The sequence below is a fragment of the Physella acuta genome, unplaced genomic scaffold (genome assembly GCF_028476545.2).
Source record: "Physella acuta isolate Inbredline_101_S28 unplaced genomic scaffold, ASM2847654v3 ptg000973l, whole genome shotgun sequence".
Taxonomy (NCBI): domain Eukaryota; kingdom Metazoa; phylum Mollusca; class Gastropoda; family Physidae; genus Physella; species Physella acuta.
In genome coordinates this window covers 332,078-355,011 of record NW_026732490.1, presented here as the reverse complement: position 1 = coordinate 355,011, position 22,934 = coordinate 332,078, and the positions used below count along the sequence as shown (strand labels likewise).

General features: G+C 38.1%; 1 protein-coding gene across 1 annotated transcript in view; it reads left to right on the top strand.

The window, feature by feature from the left end:
* Window positions 1–5,786: 5,786 nt before the first annotated feature.
* The window catches only part of LOC131954118 (uncharacterized), a 28,864-nt gene continuing 11,716 nt past the window's right edge, over window positions 5,787–22,934 (top strand). Inside the window, exons 1-5 of the mRNA XM_059317648.1 lie at window positions 5,787–5,921; window positions 7,437–7,466; window positions 12,573–12,599; window positions 17,803–17,875; window positions 19,092–19,225. Coding sequence (XP_059173631.1) covers window positions 5,870–5,921; window positions 7,437–7,466; window positions 12,573–12,599; window positions 17,803–17,875; window positions 19,092–19,225 — 316 coding nt within the window. The 5' untranslated portion in view covers window positions 5,787–5,869. The remainder of the gene's footprint in view (window positions 5,922–7,436; window positions 7,467–12,572; window positions 12,600–17,802; window positions 17,876–19,091; window positions 19,226–22,934) is intronic.

The following is a 22,934-nucleotide window of genomic DNA, read 5'->3' as shown; positions in this document are numbered from 1 at the left end:
TTAGTACTTTATAAATTTACATGCGTTTTTTAAGAAATCGGAAATAGCGTAACTTAGTACTTCCGGTCAACGGAAATTACTCAAAATTTGATAGAAGGTAGAGAATTAGATCTTTTACTTACTTGTGAAATTTCATGCATCTATCTAAAATAATACGCAAGTTATAGGCTCTTGAAAAATTCAAAGTAGAAAAAGTACCACTTTTGGTTATCGGAAATCGCTCAAAAGTTGATCAGCATCTACGATTTTGATAAAATACTAATATATGAAATTTCATCAACCTAGATGTAACGGTACTCAAGTTATCGTGTTTACACACAGAGAGACAGACGCACAGACAGACACACAGACATACGGACAAGATTGCAAAAGTATGTTTTTCCGTATCAGTGAGGTGTAAAACGTCGAGATTTGTAAAAATCTCGATTTTTTTTGTGCACGATTACATTACTTTCTCTATACTTCGTATATATGAGAAAGTAAAAAATACGAGACGAACTTTCGGTCGCGGACATAAAATAAATCTCAGTTCAACGCGGGGTTTTCTGAATGTCATGGGGGCCACAAAAAAAAACTCTCTGGCGGGCCGCAGGTGCCCCCAGGCCGCACTTTGCCCACCCCTGCTATAGGCTATTATTTTGTAGGTTTCACCTATTAAATGGTATTCCATATATTATTAAAGCGCATTTTTAAACCACCTCCCCTTTCACAAACTTTTTAATGATGTGATATTTTAGCATGTATACAACACACATCCACCGTCCTCACCCACCAGATACCCACACACATCCACCGTCCCCACTCAGATACCCACAAACATCCACCGTCCTCACTCACCAGATACACACACACATCCACCGTCCTCACTCACCAGATACCCACACACACATCCACCGTCCTCAGATACCCACACACATCCACCGTCCTCACTCACCAGATACCCACACACATCTACCGTCCTCACTCACCAGATACCCACACACATCCACCGTCCTCAGATACCCACAAACATCCACCGTCCTCACTCACCAGATACACACACACATCCACCGTCCTCACTCACCAGATACCCACACACACATCCACCGTCCTCAGATACCCACACACATCCACCGTCCTCACTCACCAGATACCCACACACATCTACCGTCCTCACTCACCAGATACCCACACACATCCACCGTCACTCACAAGATACACACACACATCCACCGTCCCCACTCAGATACCCACACAGATCCACCGTCCTCACTCACCAGATATTCACACATATCCACCGTCCTCAGATACCCACACACATCCACCGTCCTCACTCACCAGATACCCACACACATCCACCGTCCCCACTCAGATACCCACACACATCCACCTTCCTCACTCACCAGATACACACACACATCCACCGTCCTCACTCACCAGATACCCACACACATCCACCTTCCTCACTCACCAGATACCCACACACATCCACCGTCCCCACTCAGATACCCACACACATCCACCTTCCTCACTCACCAGATACACACACACATCCACCGTCCTCACTCACCAGATACCCACACACATCCACCGTCCTCACTCACCAGATACCCACACACATCCACCGTCCTAACTCACCAGATATCCACACAAATCTACTTTCCTCACTCACCAGACACCCACACACATCCACCGTCCTCACTCAAGAGATACCCACACACATCCACTGTATTCACTCAGATACCCACACACATCCACCGTCCTCACTCAACAGATACACACACACATCCACCGTGCTCACTCACCAAATACACACACACATCCACCGTCCTCACTCACCAGATATTCACACACATCCACCGTCCTCACTAACCTGATACCCACACACATCCACCGTCCTCACTCAGCAGATACCCACACACATCTACCGTCCTCGCTAACCATATACCCACACACATGTGTATGAGGGCATCACCAACCTACCTGTATGAGGGCACCACCAACCTACTGTGTGAGGGCACTACCAACCTACTGAGATCATTTGTCCATGATATTATTTCTCCGTGAGATATTTTGTCAGGGATATTTTGTCTGAGATCATTTGTCCTCAGTTCATTTGTCATGGAACCGTTTTAAATGAATAAACTACATTCTATTTAAAGAAAGAAAATAAAAATAAAGCAATATTTGAATTTGTAAGAAATCCTAATATATAATAGCCCATGTGCGCACTTCTCTCTCTCTCTCTCTCTCTCTCTCTCTCTCTCTCTCTCTCTCTCTCTCTCTCTCTATCTCTCTCTCTCTCTGTCCGCAAAATATTTTCGCCGGATATCACGTCAGAATCGGCAGCGATATATGGATACCTTTATACAGACTTTTGTTGAAAATAATGTTAGATGTTTTAAATGTATAACCACAATTTTATTTAAAGAAGAAAAATAAAAAATAAAGGCGTATTCGAATGTAGAGAAACAGTTTTAATTAGGCAACAGGAAAAGCGTTTATAGTTGTGAAAAAGAATGCATAAAACAGTGACGTCACTAATGTTTATACATTAACTAATGACGTCATCTGCCGTGTTAGAATAAAAAGAAATGAACTATTTCAATCAAATTTGATTTAGATCTACGTACGCTATAAAATTTATACAATACAATTTTGCTCGGGCTAAACTTAAAAAAAAATTCTATTAGGATAGATCTAGAGATTCTAGATCCAGATCTAGATGATCTAGATCTACGGAAAAACTAGACTTACACAGATGTAGACCCTACCTAGATCTAGAATCTATTCAAATAATACATTTCTATACTAAAGTATTTCAGGCTTTAATTACTTTATTGAAATCTTTGTTTATCTATGCAATTTGCTAATCTCTATAATATATAAAGGAAAGTTGTCGGGTGCCCGATATGGCACTTCCCGGCGCCGCAGGCGTTTCAAATTTGGCAGGAACTTGCCTTGGGGCGACAGAACACGGGGGCCGGTTGGCCGAAAAGTCTACGATGAGGGGGGTCAAAACTGACCTCGACTGACCGGCACCTTATATGAGCTATAAATCGAAAAAATATTTGTCGGCATGTTCATTAAACACAATTTTAAAAAAATATCTTTTACAAAAATTCTAATTATGTCTGAAAATTATTTATATTTAGTCCTTGAGCACTTACTTCCCTTTGATAAATTAGGAAAACACAATTACTTCCTTTTATAAAACATTGCATTTGTGGAAAAGAATTTACTTTTTATTACTTTGTTTTGGTGTTGGGAAAAAAAATAATTACATAATTAGCGGGGATTGATCAAGTGCGAATGTTGTAGGTATTTTACGGTTAAGCTTGGAGTATTATAATTGTTCATTAAATTGAAACAGGCGCGTCCGCCGGCGCTCCACCAGGGTTCAATTTGGCGCTCTGGGCTATCCTGTGAGCGCTATGGTGCATTATTTTGCTTTAAACAGTGCGATGGAGTATGGATAAGAATGGTTACTATAGTCTTTGAGTGAATCGAATCCGGGCGTCCTCTGGTGCCCAGACAGGGTGCTATTTGAGGCCCCGGGCCTCCCGTGTTCGTTTTGGAGCCTACGTTCGTATAAGTGAGTGCAAAAGACTATGAATAAGTTGGGGTATTATAGTCGCTTATTAAGCTGAAACAGGCGATTCCGCCCCGGGCTAGACTGTGAGCACTTTGCGTTTATGTTCGCGTTAGTGTTATCTTTGTGTTTAGGTTGGGTTTGCGTTAGTGGTTGCGTTTTGATTTGGTTCGTTTTTGTTCTTTCTTTTTTCGTTTTCGTTTGTGTTTTTTTCTTTGGGTTTGTATTTGTGTTTGTGGTTGGTTTAGCGTTTGGATTTGGTTTGTTTTCGTTTGCTTTTTCGTTTTTTTTTTCGTTGTGTTCGTATTGGGGTTTGTGGTTGTGGTTGGGTTTGTTGTTAGGTTTTTGTTTTCGTTTGCTTTTTTGTTTGTTTTTTCTTTGTGTTTGTATTGGTGTTTGTGGTTGTGGTTGGGTTTGTTGTTAGGTTTTTGTTTTTGTTTTCGTTTGTATTTGTAATTTTGTTAGCGTTATGTTTGCGTTTTGTTGTTTAGGTTTTGGTTGGTTGTGGTTTGGGTGGGCAATGCCGGGTTTATGATGATTAATAAACACACAGGTAATGGTCTTTAACAGAAAGGTTTTTCACAGAAGCCAGAGCAGGGCCTGGCCGGGACGGCTAGTTTTAGAATATGAAGAAATGAAGTATTTTATTCAAATTTTTTTTAGATCTAGATTCTATAAATCTACTTATCAAGACTTACGCCATGAAATTAATACAATTTTCTCTGTCAAACTAATACAAATTACTTAAAAAAACAACATAATAACCAATGTAAGCCGGGTTTTAACAGTTTTTTTAAGTGTCTTAATCAGCGTCTGCATTGTGTAATGAACAATAACTATTTTATAAAATACCTTTCTCAAACAAGTTTAAGAATAAAATATATAGATCTAGGAATATAATTCACTTGAAACGCGTACAGACGGCTAGTATATAAGAATAGAAGAGCTAACCCGATTTTTTGCGCTAATGGACACCAGTGAGTTGACGAAAATCCTTCCGTAATGTTGTTGACATGGAATAAAAATGTGCTTTTATAGATTTAGGACCGTAAAAATAATAAAAGATAAAATTTTATTCAAAACTTACGCCTAAAATTAATTCAGAAATTTAATATTTTTAGAATCAATGCTATACAAGTTGCAGATCCAGATAACTTGAAAATAATTTGTTGAGTTTAAGGCTACATTTCCATTTATTTTCATCAAGCCTTAGTTATAACCCGATGTTTCACTTTCGTAAGACAAACATTGATTGGCTGTACAGGAACTCCGTGATCGATTTCTGACAGCCCCACTTTATAGGTTTTTTTGTTTGCAAAACTTTGCAGATCAAGTTTTTAAATAACAATGCAAATTTAAACTCCATGACCTAGTTTTTCTCTTTTTAGCTTACAATGTGTACAATAAAATTTATGGCGGCCTATCGAATAGCAGGATGCCATTGTTTATGTCGCCATTACACGTGAAAACCAAATTGTTTTTGCTTTTTTTTTTTATTTTTATTTAGTTACCGAAAATATTATAAACATCAAATACATCCAATCTTTAGTAAAGTCCGAAAAAAAAACCCAGACAGGCAGGATTTTATAACCATATTAATTGTAACTACGCCGTGCATGATTTTTAAATTAATTTATGGACCTCTCAAGAACCTTTGAGACTTTTTCGCTGGCGTCCATTTTCACCAAATATTTATTGTGGAATTTCTTTAAATCAAAAACACAGTAGGGGGCGGCGTGGTCGAGTCGGTAAAGCTCATGGTTGCTAAACCGAAAAGTCTCGAGTTTGAACCCTCGGGCAGATGAGGCTCGTTAGCTGGGGACAGCCACTCTTCTAGGAGAGACAACTCCAAAATTAAACAACTACTGCCTTGTAGTTTGTTCTTGGTTGGACAAAGGCTATGGAAGCAAATCCAAAAAGAAAAGCAGGCTGAAATCGGAGTCAATGGCCTCAATGGCGCATAACCAGTTGACACGTAACGCTTAATTGTGTTGGAGGCGTGGTCGAGTCGGCAAAAAGCTCATGGTTGATAAATTCGAACAAAGTCTCGAGTTCGAACCCACTGGCAGATAAATCTCGATCCCCTTCAACACTAATAATTAAGAACGAAGAAGAAGAAGAAGAAGAAAAACACAGTGTGCACGATTTCGCTCCCTAGTTCCTGTTCAAAAAGATTTCACCTTGCTGTCTTCCATCTTGGAAAACATTGCGTTTTTAACTTGTTTTGATTCTATCTTGAGAGAGAAACGATGTAGCCTTCAGCTTTTGTTTTGGGTTTGAGAGTAAACAGCGCTTGAAATGATCAGCTGGGCAACTTACATCATCCTTATCATCGCCACATATCCGCACGGTAAGTTTGAATGACTTGTTTTGATATTTCTTCATATATGATGCATTGAGTTTGCAAAATATGAGACAGCAATTAATCATATGTCACTAAGAAAGAGGTAATGAATAGAACTCTTCCGACTCAAGTACATGTTAGTTGCTTAACAATGGTCGCTGAGATAGAAATATTTGAGGCTGAAAACTTAAGTGATTGGGGGGGGGGGGGGAGGAAGCGGGAAAAACGGACGTTCATGTAGATCTACCTGGTTTTCACCAGTGGAAACGAAAGTTTTATTGGACAGGCAAGCCTCAATCTAGGGTTTCTTTCAGTACAGCAGCCAATATTTGAACTACCAACAATGTACATCCATCAGTATTTGACAACTATCAATTAATTACAATTACCAATATTTGACAACTACCAACCAACATTTGACAGCTACCAACAAAGTACAACAACCAACATTTGACAACTACCAACAAAGTACAACAACCAACATTTGACAACTAACAGCCAACATTTGACAACTACCAACAAAGTACAACAACCAACATTTGACAACTACCAACAAAGTACAACAACCAACATTTGACAACTACCAACCAACATTTGACAGCTACCAACAAAGTACAACAACCAACATTTGACAACCACCAACAAAATACAACAACCAACATTTGAAAACCACCAACAAAGTACAACTACCAACATTTGACAACTACCAACAAAGTACAACAACCAATATTTGACAACTACCAACAAAGTACAACAACCAACATTTGACAACCACCAACAAAATACAACAACCAACATTTGAAAACCACCAACAAAGTACAACTACCAACATTTGACAACTACCAACAAAGTACAACAACCAATATTTGACAACTACCAACAAAGTACAACAACCAACATTTGACAACCACCAACAAAGTACAACAACCAACATTTGACAACTACCAGCCAACATTTGACAACTACCAACAAAGTACAACAACCAACATTTGACAACTACCAACAAAGTACAACAACCAACATTTGACAACTACCAACCAACATTTGACAGCTACCAACAAAGTACAACAACCAACATTTGACAACCACCAACAAAGTACAACTACAAACATTTGACAACTACCAACAAAGTACAATAACCAATATTTGACAACTACCAACAAAGTACAACAACCAATATTTGACAACCACCAACAAAGTACAACAACCAACATTTGACAACTACCAGCCAACATTTGACAACTACCAACAAAGTACAACAACCAACATTTGACAACTACCAACAAAGTACAACAACCAACATTTGACAACCACCAACAAAGTACAACTACCAACATTTGACAACTACCAACAAAGTACAACAACCAACATTTGACAACCACCAACAAAGTACAACTACCAACATTTGACAACTACCAACAAAGTACAACAACCAATATTTGACAACTAACAACAAAGTAAAAAAAAAAACATTTGAAAACCACCAACGACAAGTGGCACATATTACAATATTTTTTCCAGATGTCAAGTGCATGGCTAAGAACAACAAAGGTAGGTGGAAATGTTGATCAGCATTTTATTGTCTGTTGCGATCAGTATTACATTTTACATTTTGTTGGGCTACAAGACAATTACCCCCCCCCCCCCTGGACGTTCACCCCCCCCCCCCCGTATTTACCCCGGAGAAATTACCCCCTTTCAATTACCTCCCTGTCAATACCCCCAGGGGAATTATCTCCCGCCTCTTGGGTAAGAATCCTACTTCTAACTAGAATTCTATACCTATATACTACTTTAATCCTAACCTTAAGAAAAAGACCAAAAGGAAAGCATCCACCTTAGAATAAAACTTAACATAAAACCAAAGGCAACGCTAGACATTTTTTTAAGCCTAACCCTAGACCTAACTCTAACTCCAACCCTAACCATACTTACCTTACTAACCTTACTAACCCTACTGACCCAACTAACCCTACTAACCCTAACCCTAACCCTACTAACCCTACTAACCCTAACCCTAACCCTACTAACCCTACTAACCCTACTAACCCTACTAACCCTACTAACCCTACTAACCCTAATAACCCTACTAACCCTACTAACCCTACCAACCCTACTAACCCTACTAACCCTACTTACCCTAACCCTACTAACCCTACTAACCCTACTAATCCTACTAACCCTAATAACCCTACTAACCCTACTAACCCTACTAACCCTACTAACCCTACTAACCCTACTAACCCTACTAACCCTACTAACCCTACTTACCCTAACCCTACTAACCCTACTAACCCTACTAACCCTACTAACCCTAATAACCCTACTAACCCTACTAACCCTACTAACCCTACTAACCCTACTAACCCTACTAACCCTACTAACCCTACTAACCCTACTAACCCTACTTACCCTAACCCTACTAACCCTACTAACCCTACTAACCCTACTAACCCTAATAACCCTACTAACCCTACTAACCCTACTAACCCTACTAACCCTACTAACCCTACTAACCCTACTAACCCTACTAACCCTACTAACCCTACTAACCCTACTAACCCTACTAACCCTACTAACCCTACTAACCCTACTAACCCTACTAACCCTACTAACCCTACTAACCCTACTAACCCTACTAACCCTACTAACCCTACTAACCCTACTTACCCTAACCCTACTAACCCTACTAACCCTACTAACCCTACTAACCCTAATAACCCTACTAACCCTACTAACCCTACTAACCCTACTAACCCTACTAACCCTACTAACCCTACTAACCCTACTAACCCTCCTAACCCTACTAACCCAACTAAACCTACTAACCCTATTAACCCTACTTACCCTAACCCTACTAACCCTACTAACCCTACTAACCCTACTAACCCTACTAACCCTACTAACCCTAACCCTAATAACCCTACTAACCCTAACCCTGCTAACCCTACTAACCCTAACCCTACTAACCCTACTAATCCTAATAACCCTATTAACCCTAACCCTACTAACCATAATAACCCTAACCCTACTAACCCTATCCCTTCTAACTCTACTAACCCTAACCCTACTAACCCTACTAATCCTACTAACCCTATTAACCCTAACCCTACCAACCCTACTAACTCTACTAACCCTACTAACCCTACTAACCCAAACCCTAACCCTACTAACCCTACTAACCCTACTAACCCTACTGACCCAACTAACCCTACTAAGCCTACTAACCCTACTAAGCCTACTAACCCTACTAACCCTACTAACCCTACTAAACCTACTAACTCTACTAACCCTACTAACCCTACTAACCCTACTAACCCTACTAACCCTACTAACCCTAACCCTAACCCTACTAACCCTACTAAGCCTACTCACCCTACTAAGCCTACTAACCCTACTAACCCAACTAACCCTACTAAGCCTACTAACCCTACTAAGCCTACTAACCCTACTAACCCTACTAACCCTACTAAACCTACTAACTCTACTAACCCTACTAACCCTACTAACCCTACTAACCCTACTAACCCTACTAACCCTAACCCTAACCCTACTAACCCTACTAACCCTACTAACCCTACTAACCCTACTAACCCTACTAACCCTAACCCTAACGCTACTAACCCTAACCCTAACCCTACTAACCCTACTAACCCTACTAACCCTACTGACCCTACTAACCCAACTAACTCTACTAACCCTACTAACCCTACTAACCCTACTAACCCTACTAACCCTACTAACCCTACTAACCCTAACCCTAACCCTACTAACCCTACTAACCCTACTAACCCTACTGACCCTACTAACCCTACTAACCCTACTAACCCTACTAACCCTACTAACCCTACTAACCCTACTAACTCTACTAACCCTACTAACCTTACTAACCCAACTAACCCTATTAACACTACTAACCCTACTAACCCTACTAACCCTACTAACCCTACTAACCCTACTAACTCTACTAACCCTACTAACCTTACTAACCCAACTAACCCTATTAACCCTACTAACCCTACTAACCCTACTAACCTTACTAACCCAACTAACCCTATTAACCCTACTAACCCTTCTAACCCCCCCCCCGGACAGGGCTAGAGTTTGGGTTAGGGTTAGGGCTAGGGCTAAATTTAGGGCTAAGTTTTGGGCTAGAGCTAGGGCTATGGTTAGGGCTAAAGCTAGGGCTAGGGCTAGGGCTAGGGTTAGGGTTAGGGTTAGTAGGGTTAGTAGGGTTAGTAGGGTTAGTAGGGTTAGTAGGGTGAGTAGGGTGAGTAGGGTTAGGGTTAGTAGGGTTAGTAGGGTTAGTAGGGTTAGGGTTAGGGTTAGTGGGTTAGTAGGGTTAGTAGGGTTAGTAGGGTTAGTAGGGTTAGTAGGGTTAGTAGGGTTAGTAGGGTTAGTAGGGTTAGTAGGATTTGTAGGGTTAGTTGGGTTAGTAGGGTTAGTAGGGCTAGTAGGGTTATTAGGGTTAGTAGGGTTAGTAGGGTTAGTAGGGTTAGTAGGGTTAGGGTTAGGGTTAGTAGGGTTAGTAGGGTTAGTAGGGTTAGTAGGGTTAGTAAGGTTAGTAGGGTTAGGGTTAGGGTTAGTAGGGTTAGTAGGGTTAGTAGGGTTAGTAGGGTTAGTAGGGTTAGTAGGGTTAGTAGGGTTAGTAGGGTTAGTAGTGTTAGTAGTGTTAGTATGGTTAGGGTTAGGGTTAGTAGGGTTAGTAGGGTTAGTAGGGTTAGAAGGGTTAGTAGGGTTAGTAGGGTTAGTAGGGTTAGTAGGGTTAGTAGGTTTAGTAGGGTTAGTAGGGTTAGTAGGGTTAGGGTTAGGGTTAGTAGGGTTAGTAGGGTTAGTAGGGTTAGGGTTAAGGTTAGTAGGGTTAGTAGGGTTAGAAGGGTTAGTAGGGTTAGTAGGGTTAGTAGGGTTAGTAGGGTTAGGGTTAGGGTTAGTAGGGTTAGTAGGGTTAGTAGGGTTAGAAGGGTTAGTAGGGTTAGTAGGGTTAGTAGGGTTAGTAGGGTTATGGTTAGGGTTAGTAGTGTTGGTAGGGTTAGTAGGGTTAGGGTAAGTAGGGTTATTAGAGTTAGTAGGGTTAGTAGGGTTAGGGTTAGGGTTAGTAGGGTTAGTAGGGTTAGTAGGGTTAGTAGGGTTAGGGTTAGTAGGGTTAGTAAGGTTAGTAGGGTTAGTAGGGTTAGTAGGGTTAGTAGGGTTAGTAGGGTTAGTAGGGTTAGTAGGGTTAGTAGGGTTAGTAGGGTTAGGGTAAGTAGGGTTAGTAGGGTTAGTAGAGTTAGTAGGGTTAGTAGGGTTAGTAGGGTTAGTAGGGTTAGTAGGGTTAGTAGGGTTAGTATGGTTAGTAGGGTTAGTAGGGTTAGTAGGGTTAGGGTTAGTAGGGTTAGGGTTAGTAGGGTTAGTAGGGTTAGTAGGGTTAGTAGGGTAAGTAGGGTTATTAGGGTTAGTAGGGTTAGTAGGGTTAGTAGGGTTAGTAGGGTTAGTAGGGTTAGTAGGGTTATTAGGGTTAGTAGGGTTAGGGTAAGTAGGGTTAGTAGAGTTAGTAGGGTTAGTAGGGTTAGTAGGGTTAGTAGGGTTAGTAGGGTTAGTAGGGTTAGGGTTAGGGTTAGTAGGGTTAGTAGGGTTAGTAGGGTTTGTAGGGTTATTAGGGTCAGTAGGGTTAGTAGAGTTAGTAGGGTTAGGGTTAGGGTTAGTAGGGTTAGTAGGGTTAGTAGGGTTAGTAGGGTTTGTAGGGTTAGTAGGGTCAGTAGGGTTAGTAGGGTTAGTAGGGTTAGTAGGGTTAGTAGGGTTAGGGTAAGTAGGGTTAGTAGGGTTAGTAGGGTTAGTGTGGTTAGTAGGGGGGGTTAATGTCCTACTGGGCGGGGTAATTGACAGGGGTGTCTCAACCGTTTGATATATTTTGTTATATCGTTATGGAGGTGTCTTAACATTCTGATATATTATGTTATATCAGGTACTGCCTCAACATTTTTATATAATATGTTTTATCGATATTGTGGTGTCTCAACATTGTGATATATTTTGTTAAATCTGTGAAGATTTGTTAGAGAAACAAGTTCTAGAACATTTTAAATTATAGCACTTTTAGGTAAACACGGGGTGCTCAAATGGATTTTTCAAGTTATAATTCATTCTTTCATAATCTTTTATAATTTTGTTTTGCTTTAAATAAAAATAGAACACATAATTTCCTTTATAATGATGTGCTTTGTGTTACTGATTTTTAAAATCACAGTATAAAACTTTACTGAGTCGTGGTTTGTAAGTAGGGTGATTGTCTTATTTACGTGTTGTACCTCGTGTTGTTTATTTAGGACTGGATACATTAATTAGTGGTTTTAGTTTGTTAAGTAGTGGTTTAGTTAAGCTTGTAAACGGCTTGTAGTTTAGTAAGATTATGATTGTATTTAAGATTTTATTTTATCGATACTTTTTTATATTATTTTTTTTTTTCATTTTTTTTTCTTTCTTGCTTTCGTTGATTGTTGAAGTACATTTTCTCACTACATTAATTCAAACAATAAATCGGATTATAATAAGTTGTAATTTAAATGACACAGCTGAGCGTCTACAACAGAAAAGTCGATCGATCATTTTATTCCTTTGCTAAATCAATAAACATTATAGATTTCGTAAAACAAAGAGCAATTTTATTTTTTATCTTAACAGATCCTTATCATAATCGAAGCGAGACATGTAAGTAAACTCTGTAATTAAATGTTTTTGAGTTATAAATAGTTTCCTATATCTCTTAGTTGCTGTAGTTTAACTCTCATGTGCCACTTATCTATCGTTACATATTGCAGTTAATCCTGCTGTAGTTTACCTCTCATGTGCCACTTATCTGTCATTACATATAGCAGTTAATCCTGCTGTAGTTTAACTGCCATATGCCACTTATCTGACGTTACATATTGCACTTAATCCTGCTGTATTTTAAATCTCATTTGCCACTTATCTATCGTTACATATTGCAGTTAATCCTGCTGTAGTTTAACTCTCATGTACCAGTTATCTGACGTTACATATTGCAGTTAATCCTGCTGGAGTTTAACTCTCATGTGCCAATAATCTGTCGATACATATTGCAGTTAATCCTGCTGTAGTTTAACTCTCATGTGCCACTTATCTATCGTTACATATTGCAGTTAATCCTGCTGTAGTTTAACTCTCATGTACCACTTATCTATCGTTACATATTGCAGTTAATCCTGATGTAGTTTAACTCTCATGTGCCACTTATCTGTGGTTACATATTGCAGTTAATCCTGCTGTAGTTTAACTCTCCTTTGCCACTTATCTGTCGTTATATATAGCAGTTAATCCTGCTGTAGTTTAACTCTCATATGCCACTTATCTGTGGTTACATATTGCAGTTAATCCTGCTTTAGTTTAACTCTCATGTGCCAATGATCTGTCGATACATATTGCAGTTAATCCTGCTGTAGTTTAACTCTCATGTGCCATCTGTTGTTACATATTGCAGTTAATCCTGCTGTAGTTTAAGTCTCATGTGCCACTAAACTGTCGTTACATATTGCAGTTAATCCTGCTTTAGTTTAACTCTTATGTACCACTTATCTGACGTTACATATTGCAGTTAATCCTGCTGTATTTTAAATCTCATGTGCCACTTATCTATCGTTACATATTGTAGTTAATCCTGCTGTAGTTTAACTCTCATGTACCACTTATCTGACGTTACATATTGCAGTTAATCCTGCTGTAGTTTAACTCTCATGTACCACTCATCTATCGTTACATATTGCAGTTAATCCTGCTGTAGTTTAACTCTCATGTAACACTTATCTGTGGTTACATATTGCAGTTCATCCTGCTGTAGTTTAACTCTCATGTGCCACTTATCTGTCGTTACATATAGCAGTTAATCCTGCTGTAGTTTAACTCTCATATGCCACTTATCTGTCGTTACATATTGCAGTTAATCCTGCTGTAGTTTAACTCTCATGTGCCACTTATCTGACGCTACATATTGCAGTTAATCCTGCTGTAGTTTAACTCTCATGTACCAATGATCTGACGTTACATATTGCAGTTAATCCTGCTGTAGTTTAACTCTCATGTGCCACTTATCTGTCGTTACATATTGCAGTTAATCCTGCTGTAGTTTAACTCTCATGTGCCATTAATCTGTCGTTACATATTGCAGTTAATCCTGCTGTAGTTTATGTAACATGTGCCACTAATCTGACGTTACATATTGCAGTTAATCCTGCTGTAGTTTAACTCTCATGTTCCACTTATCTGACGTTACATATAGCAGTTAATCCTGCTTTAGTTTAAATCTCATGTACCACTTATCTATCGTTACATATTGCAGTTAATCCTGCTGTAGTTTAACTCTCATGTGCCACTTATCTGTCGTTACATATAGCAGTTAATCCTGCTGTAGTTTAACTTTCATGTGTCAATGATCTGTCGATACATATTGCAGTTAATCCTGCTGTAGTTTAACTCTCATGTGCCACTAATCTGTCGTTACATATTGCAGTTAATCCTGCTGTAGTTTAACTCTCATGTGCCAATGATCTGTCGATACATATTGCAGTTAATCCTGCTGTAGTTTAATCTCTTATGTGCCATCTGTCGTTACATATTGCAGTTAATCCTGCTGTAGTTTAAATATCATGTGCCACTTATCTGTCGTTACATATAGCAGTTAATCCTGCTGTAGTTTAACTCTCATGTGCCACTTATCCGACGTTACATATTGCAGTTAATCTGCTGTAGTTTAACTCTCATGTTCCACTTATCTGACGTTACATATAGCAGTTAATCCTGCTTTAGTTTAACTCTCATGTACCACTTATCTGACGTTACATATTGCAGTTAATCCTGCTGTAGTTTAACTCTCATGTGCCACTTATCCGACGTTACATATTGCAGTTAATCTGCTGTAGTTTAACTCTCATGTGCCACTTATCTGTCGTTACATATTGCAGTTAATCATGCTGTAGTTTAACTCTCATGTGCCACTAAACTGTCGTTACATATTGCAGTTAGTCCTGCTGTAGTTTAACTCTCATGTGCCATTAATCTGTCGTTACATATTGCAGTTAATCCTGCTGTAGTTTATGTAACATGTGCCACTAATCTGACGTTACATATTGCAGTTAATCCTGCTGTAGTTTAACTCTCATGTGCCACTAATCTGTCGTTACATATTGCAGTTAATCCTGCTGTAGTTTAACTCTCATGTGCCAATGATCTTTCGATACATATTGCAGTTAATCCTGCTGTAGTTTAATCTCTTATGTGCCATCTGTCGTTACATATTGCAGTTAATCCTGCTGTAGTTTAAATATCATGTGCCACTTATCTGTCGTTACATATAGCAGTTAATCCTGCTGTAGTTTAACTCTCATGTCCCACTTATCGGACATTACATATTGCAGTTAATCTGCTGTAGTTTAACTCTCATGTTCCACTTATCTGACGTTACATATAGCAGTTAATCCTGCTTTAGTTTAACTCTCATGTACCACTTATCTATCGTTACATATTGCAGTTAATCCTGCTGTAGTTTAACTCTCATGTGCCACTTATCCGACGTTACATATTGCAGTTAATCTGCTGTAGTTTAACTCTCATGTGCCACTTATCTGTCGTTACATATTGCAGTTAATCCTGCTGTAGTTTAACTCTCATGTGCCACTAAACTGTCGTTACATATTGCAGTTAGTCCTGCTGTAGTTTAACTCTCATGTGCCATTAATCTGTCGTTACATATTGCAGTTAATCCTGCTGTAGTTTATGTAACATGTGCCACTAATCTGACGTTACATGTTGCAGTTAATCCTGCTGTAGTTTAACTCTCATGTGCCACTTATCTGACGTTACATATAGCAGTTAATCCTGCTTTAGTTTAACTCTCATGTACCACTTATCTATCGTTACATATTGCAGTTAATCCTGCTGTAGTTTAACTCTCATGTGCCACTTATCTGTCGTTACATATTGCAGTTCATCCTGCTGTAGTTTAACTCTCATGTGTCAATGATCTGTCGATACATATTGCAGTTAATCCTGCTGTAGTTTAACTCTCATGTGCCACTAATCTGTCGTTACATATTGCAGTTAATCCTGCTGTAGTTTAACTCTCATGTACCACTTATCTATCGTTACATATTGCAGTTAATCCTGCTGTAGTTTAACTCTCATGTGCCACTTATCTGTCGTTACATATAGCAGTTAATCCTGCTGTAGTTTAACTCTCATGTGTCAATGATCTGTCGATACATATTGCAGTTAATCCTGCTATAGTTTAACTCTCATGTGCCATCTGTCGTTACATATTGCAGTTAATCCTGTTGTAGTTTAAATATCATGTGCCACTTATCTGTCGTTACATATAGCAGTTAATCCTGCTGTAGTTTAACTCTCATGTGCCACTTATCCGACGTTACATATTGCAGTTAATCTGCTGTAGTTTAACTCTCATGTTCCACTTATCTGACGTTACATATAGCAGTTAATCCTGCTTTAGTTTAACTCTCATGTACCACTTATCTATCGTTACATATTGCATTTAATCCTGCTGTAGTTTAACTCTCATGTGCCACTTATCCGACGTTACATATTGCAGTTAATCTGCTGTAGTTTAACTCTCATGTGCCACTTATCTGTCGTTACATATTGCAGTTAATCCTGCTGTAGTTTAACTCTCATGTGCCACTAAACTGTCGTTACATATTGCAGTTAATCCTGCTGTAGTTTAACTCTCATGTGCCACTTATCCGACGTTACATATTGCAGTTAATCTGCTGTAGTTTAACTCTCATGTGCCACTTATCTGTCGTTACATATTGCAGTTAATCCTGCTGTAGTTTAACTCTCATGTGCCATCTGTCGTTACATATTGCAGTTAATCCTGCTGTAGTTTAAATATCATGTGCCACTTATCTGTCGTTACATATAGCAATTAATCCTGCTGTAGTTTAACTCGCATGTGCCACTTATCCGACGTTACATATTGCAGTTAATCTGCTGTAGTTTAACTCTCATGTTCCACTTATCTGACGTTACATATAGCAGTTAATCCTGCTTTAGTTTAACTCTCATGTACCACTTATCTATCGTTACATATTGCATTTAATCCTGCTGTAGTTTAACTCTCATGTGCCACTTATCCGACGTTACAAATTGCAGTTAATCTGCTGTAGTTTAACTCTCATGTGCCACTTATCTGTCGTTACATATTGCAGTTAATCCTGCTGTAGTTTAACTCTCATGTGCCACTAAACTGTCGTTACATATTGCAGTTAATCCTGCTGTAGTTTAACTCTCATGTGCCACTTATCCGACGTTACATATTGCAGTTAATCTGCTGTAGTTTAACTCTCATGTGCCACTTATCTGTCGTTACATATTGCAGTTAATCCTGCTGTAGTTTAACTCTCATGTGCCACTAAACTGTCGTTACATATAGCAGTTAATCCTGCTGTAGTTTAACTCTCATGTTCCACTTATCTGACGTTACATATAGCAGTTAATCCTGCTTTAGTTTAACTCTCATGTACCACTTATCTATCGTTACATATTGCATTTAATCCTGCTGTAGTTTAACTCTCATGTGCCACTTATCCGACGTTACATATTGCAGTTAATCTGCTGTAGTTTAACTCTCATGTGCCACTAAACTGTCGTTACATATTGCAGTTAATCCTGCTGTAGTTTAACTCTCATGTGCCATCTGACGTTACATATTGCAGTTAATCCTGCTGTAGTTTAACTCTCATGTGCTATCTGACGTTACATATTGCAGTTAATCCTGCTGTAGTTTAACTCTCATGTGCCACTAAACTGTCGTTACATATTGCAGTTAATCCTGCTGTAGTTTAACTCTCATGTGCCAATGATCTGACGTTACATTTTGCAGTTAATCCTGCTGTAGAAGGAGTATGTCAGTCGGGATGTCTTCCACAAGGAGCCATGACCAAAATGCTTTGCTTGTAATATTTTCTTTTAATCCTTGTTATATTAATTTTGATTTAACTAGTATAAAGTACAGATGTTTGTCTATAAGCAGTGGCGTTACTAGGGCGAATGTCACCCGGTGCGTTACCTCATGATGTTGACACCCCTCCCCTAAAGAAGTAATAGATAGTAGATATATCACTTTTCCGTTTGTTTTTTTTTATTCTAGAGCTCAAATGGATTTGCAAACAAAAATAATTCTAAAAAAAAATGTTTCCGTGGTCCCTCCTCTCTGTCTAACACCGAACCACCTCGCAAAAGGTCTCTACGGCATTTGCAATCTGGTATTCCCTTTAATATTAGCAAAGAAATAGGAAAATAATGAGTGTTAGAATTATTGTTTATAATAATTTTTAAAAAAAAACGACAGAGCAAAGTGTTTGGTCTTATTAATTAATTTGTTGAGAGAGAAAACGATCAAAAACTAAAATTTAATTTGTTGAGAGAGGATATAATCAAATTCTAAAATTTAATTTGTTGAGAGAGGATATAATCAGATTCTAAAATTTAATTTGTTGAGAGAGGATATAATCAGATTCTAAAATTTAATTTGTTGAGAGAGGAAACGATCAGATACTAAAATTTAATTTGTTGAGAGAGGATATAATCAAATTCTAAAATTTAATTTGTTGAGAGAGGATATAATCAGATTCTAAAATTTTATTTGTTGAGAGAGGAAACGATCAGATACTAAAATTTAATTTGTTGAGAGAGGATATAATCAAATTCTAAAATTTAATTTGTTGAGAGAGGATACAATCAGATTCTAAAATGTAATATTTTGCTATTAATTATAATGTAAAACAATAATAGTATCGATGTTAAATACAGTCGGTGATTAAGACAAATGGATATCACATTGGTTTCCGTTTAGTTAGCAACTTTAATTCGGGATCGTCAATTTGTACTAAAATGACTATTTGACTCCAATCAGCCATTAATTGTACCGGTGATAAGCATTTTTCTTCTGTATGTTATGCATTTGTTTGTCTTGGTGTGGTGTCACCCCCCCCCCCCAAATATGTGTCATCTGGTGGGTTCCGCGCTCAGCTCGTAACGTCTCTGTTTTTAAGTAAATAAATACAACATTATTATAACGGCACTTATATATATATATATATATATATATATATATATATATATATATATATATATATATATATATATATATATATATATGCACTTATACAGTGAAAGCTTTGATTACGCTTACTGTGCCTATCAAGCGACTATCAACAGACATTGCTGGCCTGAATTGAAACAGAAGGCACAAAATGTGTTGGCTCAACTAAATCAAGCTGGAGAGTTTCAACGCTGTGGATACAGTTGAGTTTTATGTTTTAAAAGCTACGCATTGTGTACATACAACATGTATGATGTTTATGCTGTTTATAAGCTATAATATATGTATATATATACATATATATATGTATATATATATATATACATATAATATGTATATATATATACATATATATATGTATATATATATATATATATATATATATATATATATATATATATATATATATATGTATATATATATATATATATATATATATATATATATATATATATATATATATATATATATAAATGTATATATAAATATATATATATATATATATATATATATATATATATATATATATATATATACATATATATATATATACTAGGCATACTGCCTAGCTTCGCTTAGGTTTTTAAAAAACATTTGAGAATTTGAATACTTAATTATTTAGCGATGGATTGGGTGTGGAGTGCTTTAATAAGTTGAATTTAAACAGTAATGCTAACTTTAGAAAAAACATGTTTTTGTTCGTAATTTAAATACAGTGCAAAGAGAATTTTTGGAATGTACGCAATGTATAACTAAAATGGAATTAGAACTACACAGGTTTCATGAACATTATATCTCATAGTTTATATTACATTGCCTTTTGAAATTAATTAATTAATTTATTTAGGATACTTAACTAAATTAACAACTTAATTTTGTACTAAAACAAATGCTATACTTCGTCATTTTCTGTTTCTGTTTAAAATAGTATACAATTATTTGAAAAATAATAATTTTAAAAACGTTACCTCCCTTGAAAACTGAACGTATGACGTATGTCATTGTTTACTTATATTGTTTGCTTATATAAGAAATTACGTTATATGAACATATTTAACGACTATAATGGCTGTTTCCGACGGGAATAAAGTTTTTTTTGTTACCCTCCAGGGTCGGTCTACGACGTCACATAATATGAAGGGGATCGTTCGTCAATTTATTTATATATATATATATCTCATATAATGAGAATTTCACTCAAGACCATCTTTTAGCCCTCGTCGAGGGCTTTGAGTCTGACCAACAGCTTTTCCATACGGCCTAGTCATCTATAGTAGTGTATGCAAAAACTTAGCATGATGTACAGACATTAAGTAACCTAAAAATTGTGTTAAAATTTCCCTGTTTTTCCCATAAAATACAAAGATTATATAGGGAAATACAACTGGTCAGTTTTGACCGCTTTACGAAGTTTTCCCAGATATGCCGTGTTTTTTATGACACCCCTAGGTGTTCTTCTACCACCTCACAAAATATCAAGGGGGGTCGTCGGAGGAAATTTTTTTTCCTAATAGAGCTCATATAAAGAGAATTTCACTCGCGGTCACTTTTTAGCCCTCGTCGAGGGCTTTGAGTGTAACCGACAGTTTTCCCTAAAGGTCAAGCCATTGACCTAGGAGCATGCAAAAAATTAGCCAGATATACTGAGCTTAAGTACCCTAAAGTCTGCGTTGAAATGACCCTCTGTTTTTCCCATAAAATACAAAGATTATATAGGGAAATACAACTGGTCAGTTTTGACCGCTTTACGAAGTTTTCCCAGATATGCCGAGTTTTTTGTGACACCCCAAGGTGTTCTCCTACCACCTCAGAAAATTTCAAGGGGGGTCGTCGGAGGAATTTTTTTTTCGTAATAGAGCTCATATAAAGAGAATTTCACTCGCGGTCACTTTTTAGCCCTCGTCGAGGGCTTTGAGTGAAACCGACAGTTTTCCCTAAAGGTCAACCCATTGACCTAGGAGCATGCAAAAAAATAGCCAGATATACTGAGCTTAAGTACCCTAAAGTCTGCGTTGAAATGACCCTCTGTTTTTCCCATAAAATACAAAGATTATATAGGGAAATACAACTGGTCAGTTTTGACCGCTTTACGAAGTTTTCCCAGATATGCCGAGTTTTTTGTGACACCCCTAGGTGTTCTTCTACCACCTCACAAAATATCAAGGGGGGTCGTCGGAGGAATTTTTTTTTCGTAATAGAGCTCATATAAAGAGAATTTCACTCGCGGTCACATTTTAGCCCTCGTCGAGGGCTTTGAGTGTAACCGACAGTTTTCCCTAAAGGTCAAGCCATTGACCTAGGAGCATGCAAAAAATTAGCCAGATATACTGAGCTTAAGTACCCTAAAGTCTGCGTTGAAATGACCCTCTGTTTTTCCCATAAAATACAAAGATTATATAGGGAAATACAACTGGTCAGTTTTGACCGCTTTACGAAGTTTTCCCAGAAATGCCGAGTTTTTTGTGACACCCCAAGGTGTTCTCCTACCACCTCAGAAAATTTCAAGGGGGGTCGTCGGAGGAATTTTTTTTTCGTAATAGAGCTCATATAAAGAGAATTTCACTCGCGGTCACTTTTTAGCCCTCGTCGAGTGCTTTGAGTGTAACCGACAGTTTTCCCTAAAGGTCAAGCCATTGACCTATAAGCATGCCAAAACTGAGCCACATGTAAAGAGAGTAAGTGCCATAAAATCCGTTTTGAAATGACCCTCTGTTTTCCCCATAAAATACAAAGATTATATAGGGAAATACAACTGGTCAGTTTTGACCGCTTTACGAAGTTTTCCCAGATATGCCGAGTTTTTTGTGACACCCCAAGGTGTTCTCCTACCACCTCAGAAAATTTCAAGGGGGGTCGTCGGAGGAATTTTTTTTTCGTAATAGAGCTCATATAAAGAGAATTTCACTCGCGGTCACTTTTTAGCCCTCGTCGAGGGCTTTGAGTGAAACCGACAGTTTTCCCTAAAGGTCAACCCATTGACCTAGGAGCATGCAAAAAAATAGCCAGATATACTGAGCTTAAGTACCCTAAAGTCTGCGTTGAAATGACCCTCTGTTTTTCCCATAAAATACAAAGATTATATAGGGAAATACAACTGGTCAGTTTTGACCGCTTTACGAAGTTTTCCCAGATATGCCGAGTTTTTTGTGACACCCCTAGGTGTTCTTCTACCACCTCACAAAATATCAAGGGGGGTCGTCGGAGGAATTTTTTTTTCGTAATAGAGCTCATATAAAGAGAATTTCACTCGCGGTCACATTTTAGCCCTCGTCGAGGGCTTTGAGTGTAACCGACAGTTTTCCCTAAAGGTCAAGCCATTGACCTAGGAGCATGCAAAAAATTAGCCAGATATACTGAGCTTAAGTACCCTAAAGTCTGCGTTGAAATGACCCTCTGTTTTTCCCATAAAATACAAAGATTATATAGGGAAATACAACTGGTCAGTTTTGACCGCTTTACGAAGTTTTCCCAGATATGCCGAGTTTTTTGTGACACCCCAAGGTGTTCTCCTACCACCTCAGAAAATTTCAAGGGGGGTCGTCGGAGGAATTTTTTTTTCGTAATAGAGCTCATATAAAGAGAATTTCACTCGCGGTCACTTTTTAGCCCTCGTCGAGGGCTTTGAGTGAAACCGACAGTTTTCCCTAAAGGTCAACCCATTGACCTAGGAGCATGCAAAAAAATAGCCAGATATACTGAGCTTAAGTACCCTAAAGTCTGCGTTGAAATGACCCTCTGTTTTTCCCATAAAATACAAAGATTATATAGGGAAATACAACTGGTCAGTTTTGACCGCTTTACGAAGTTTTCCCAGATATGCCGAGTTTTTTGTGACACCCCTAGGTGTTCTTCTACCACCTCACAAAATATCAAGGGGGGTCGTCGGAGGAATTTTTTTTTCGTAATAGAGC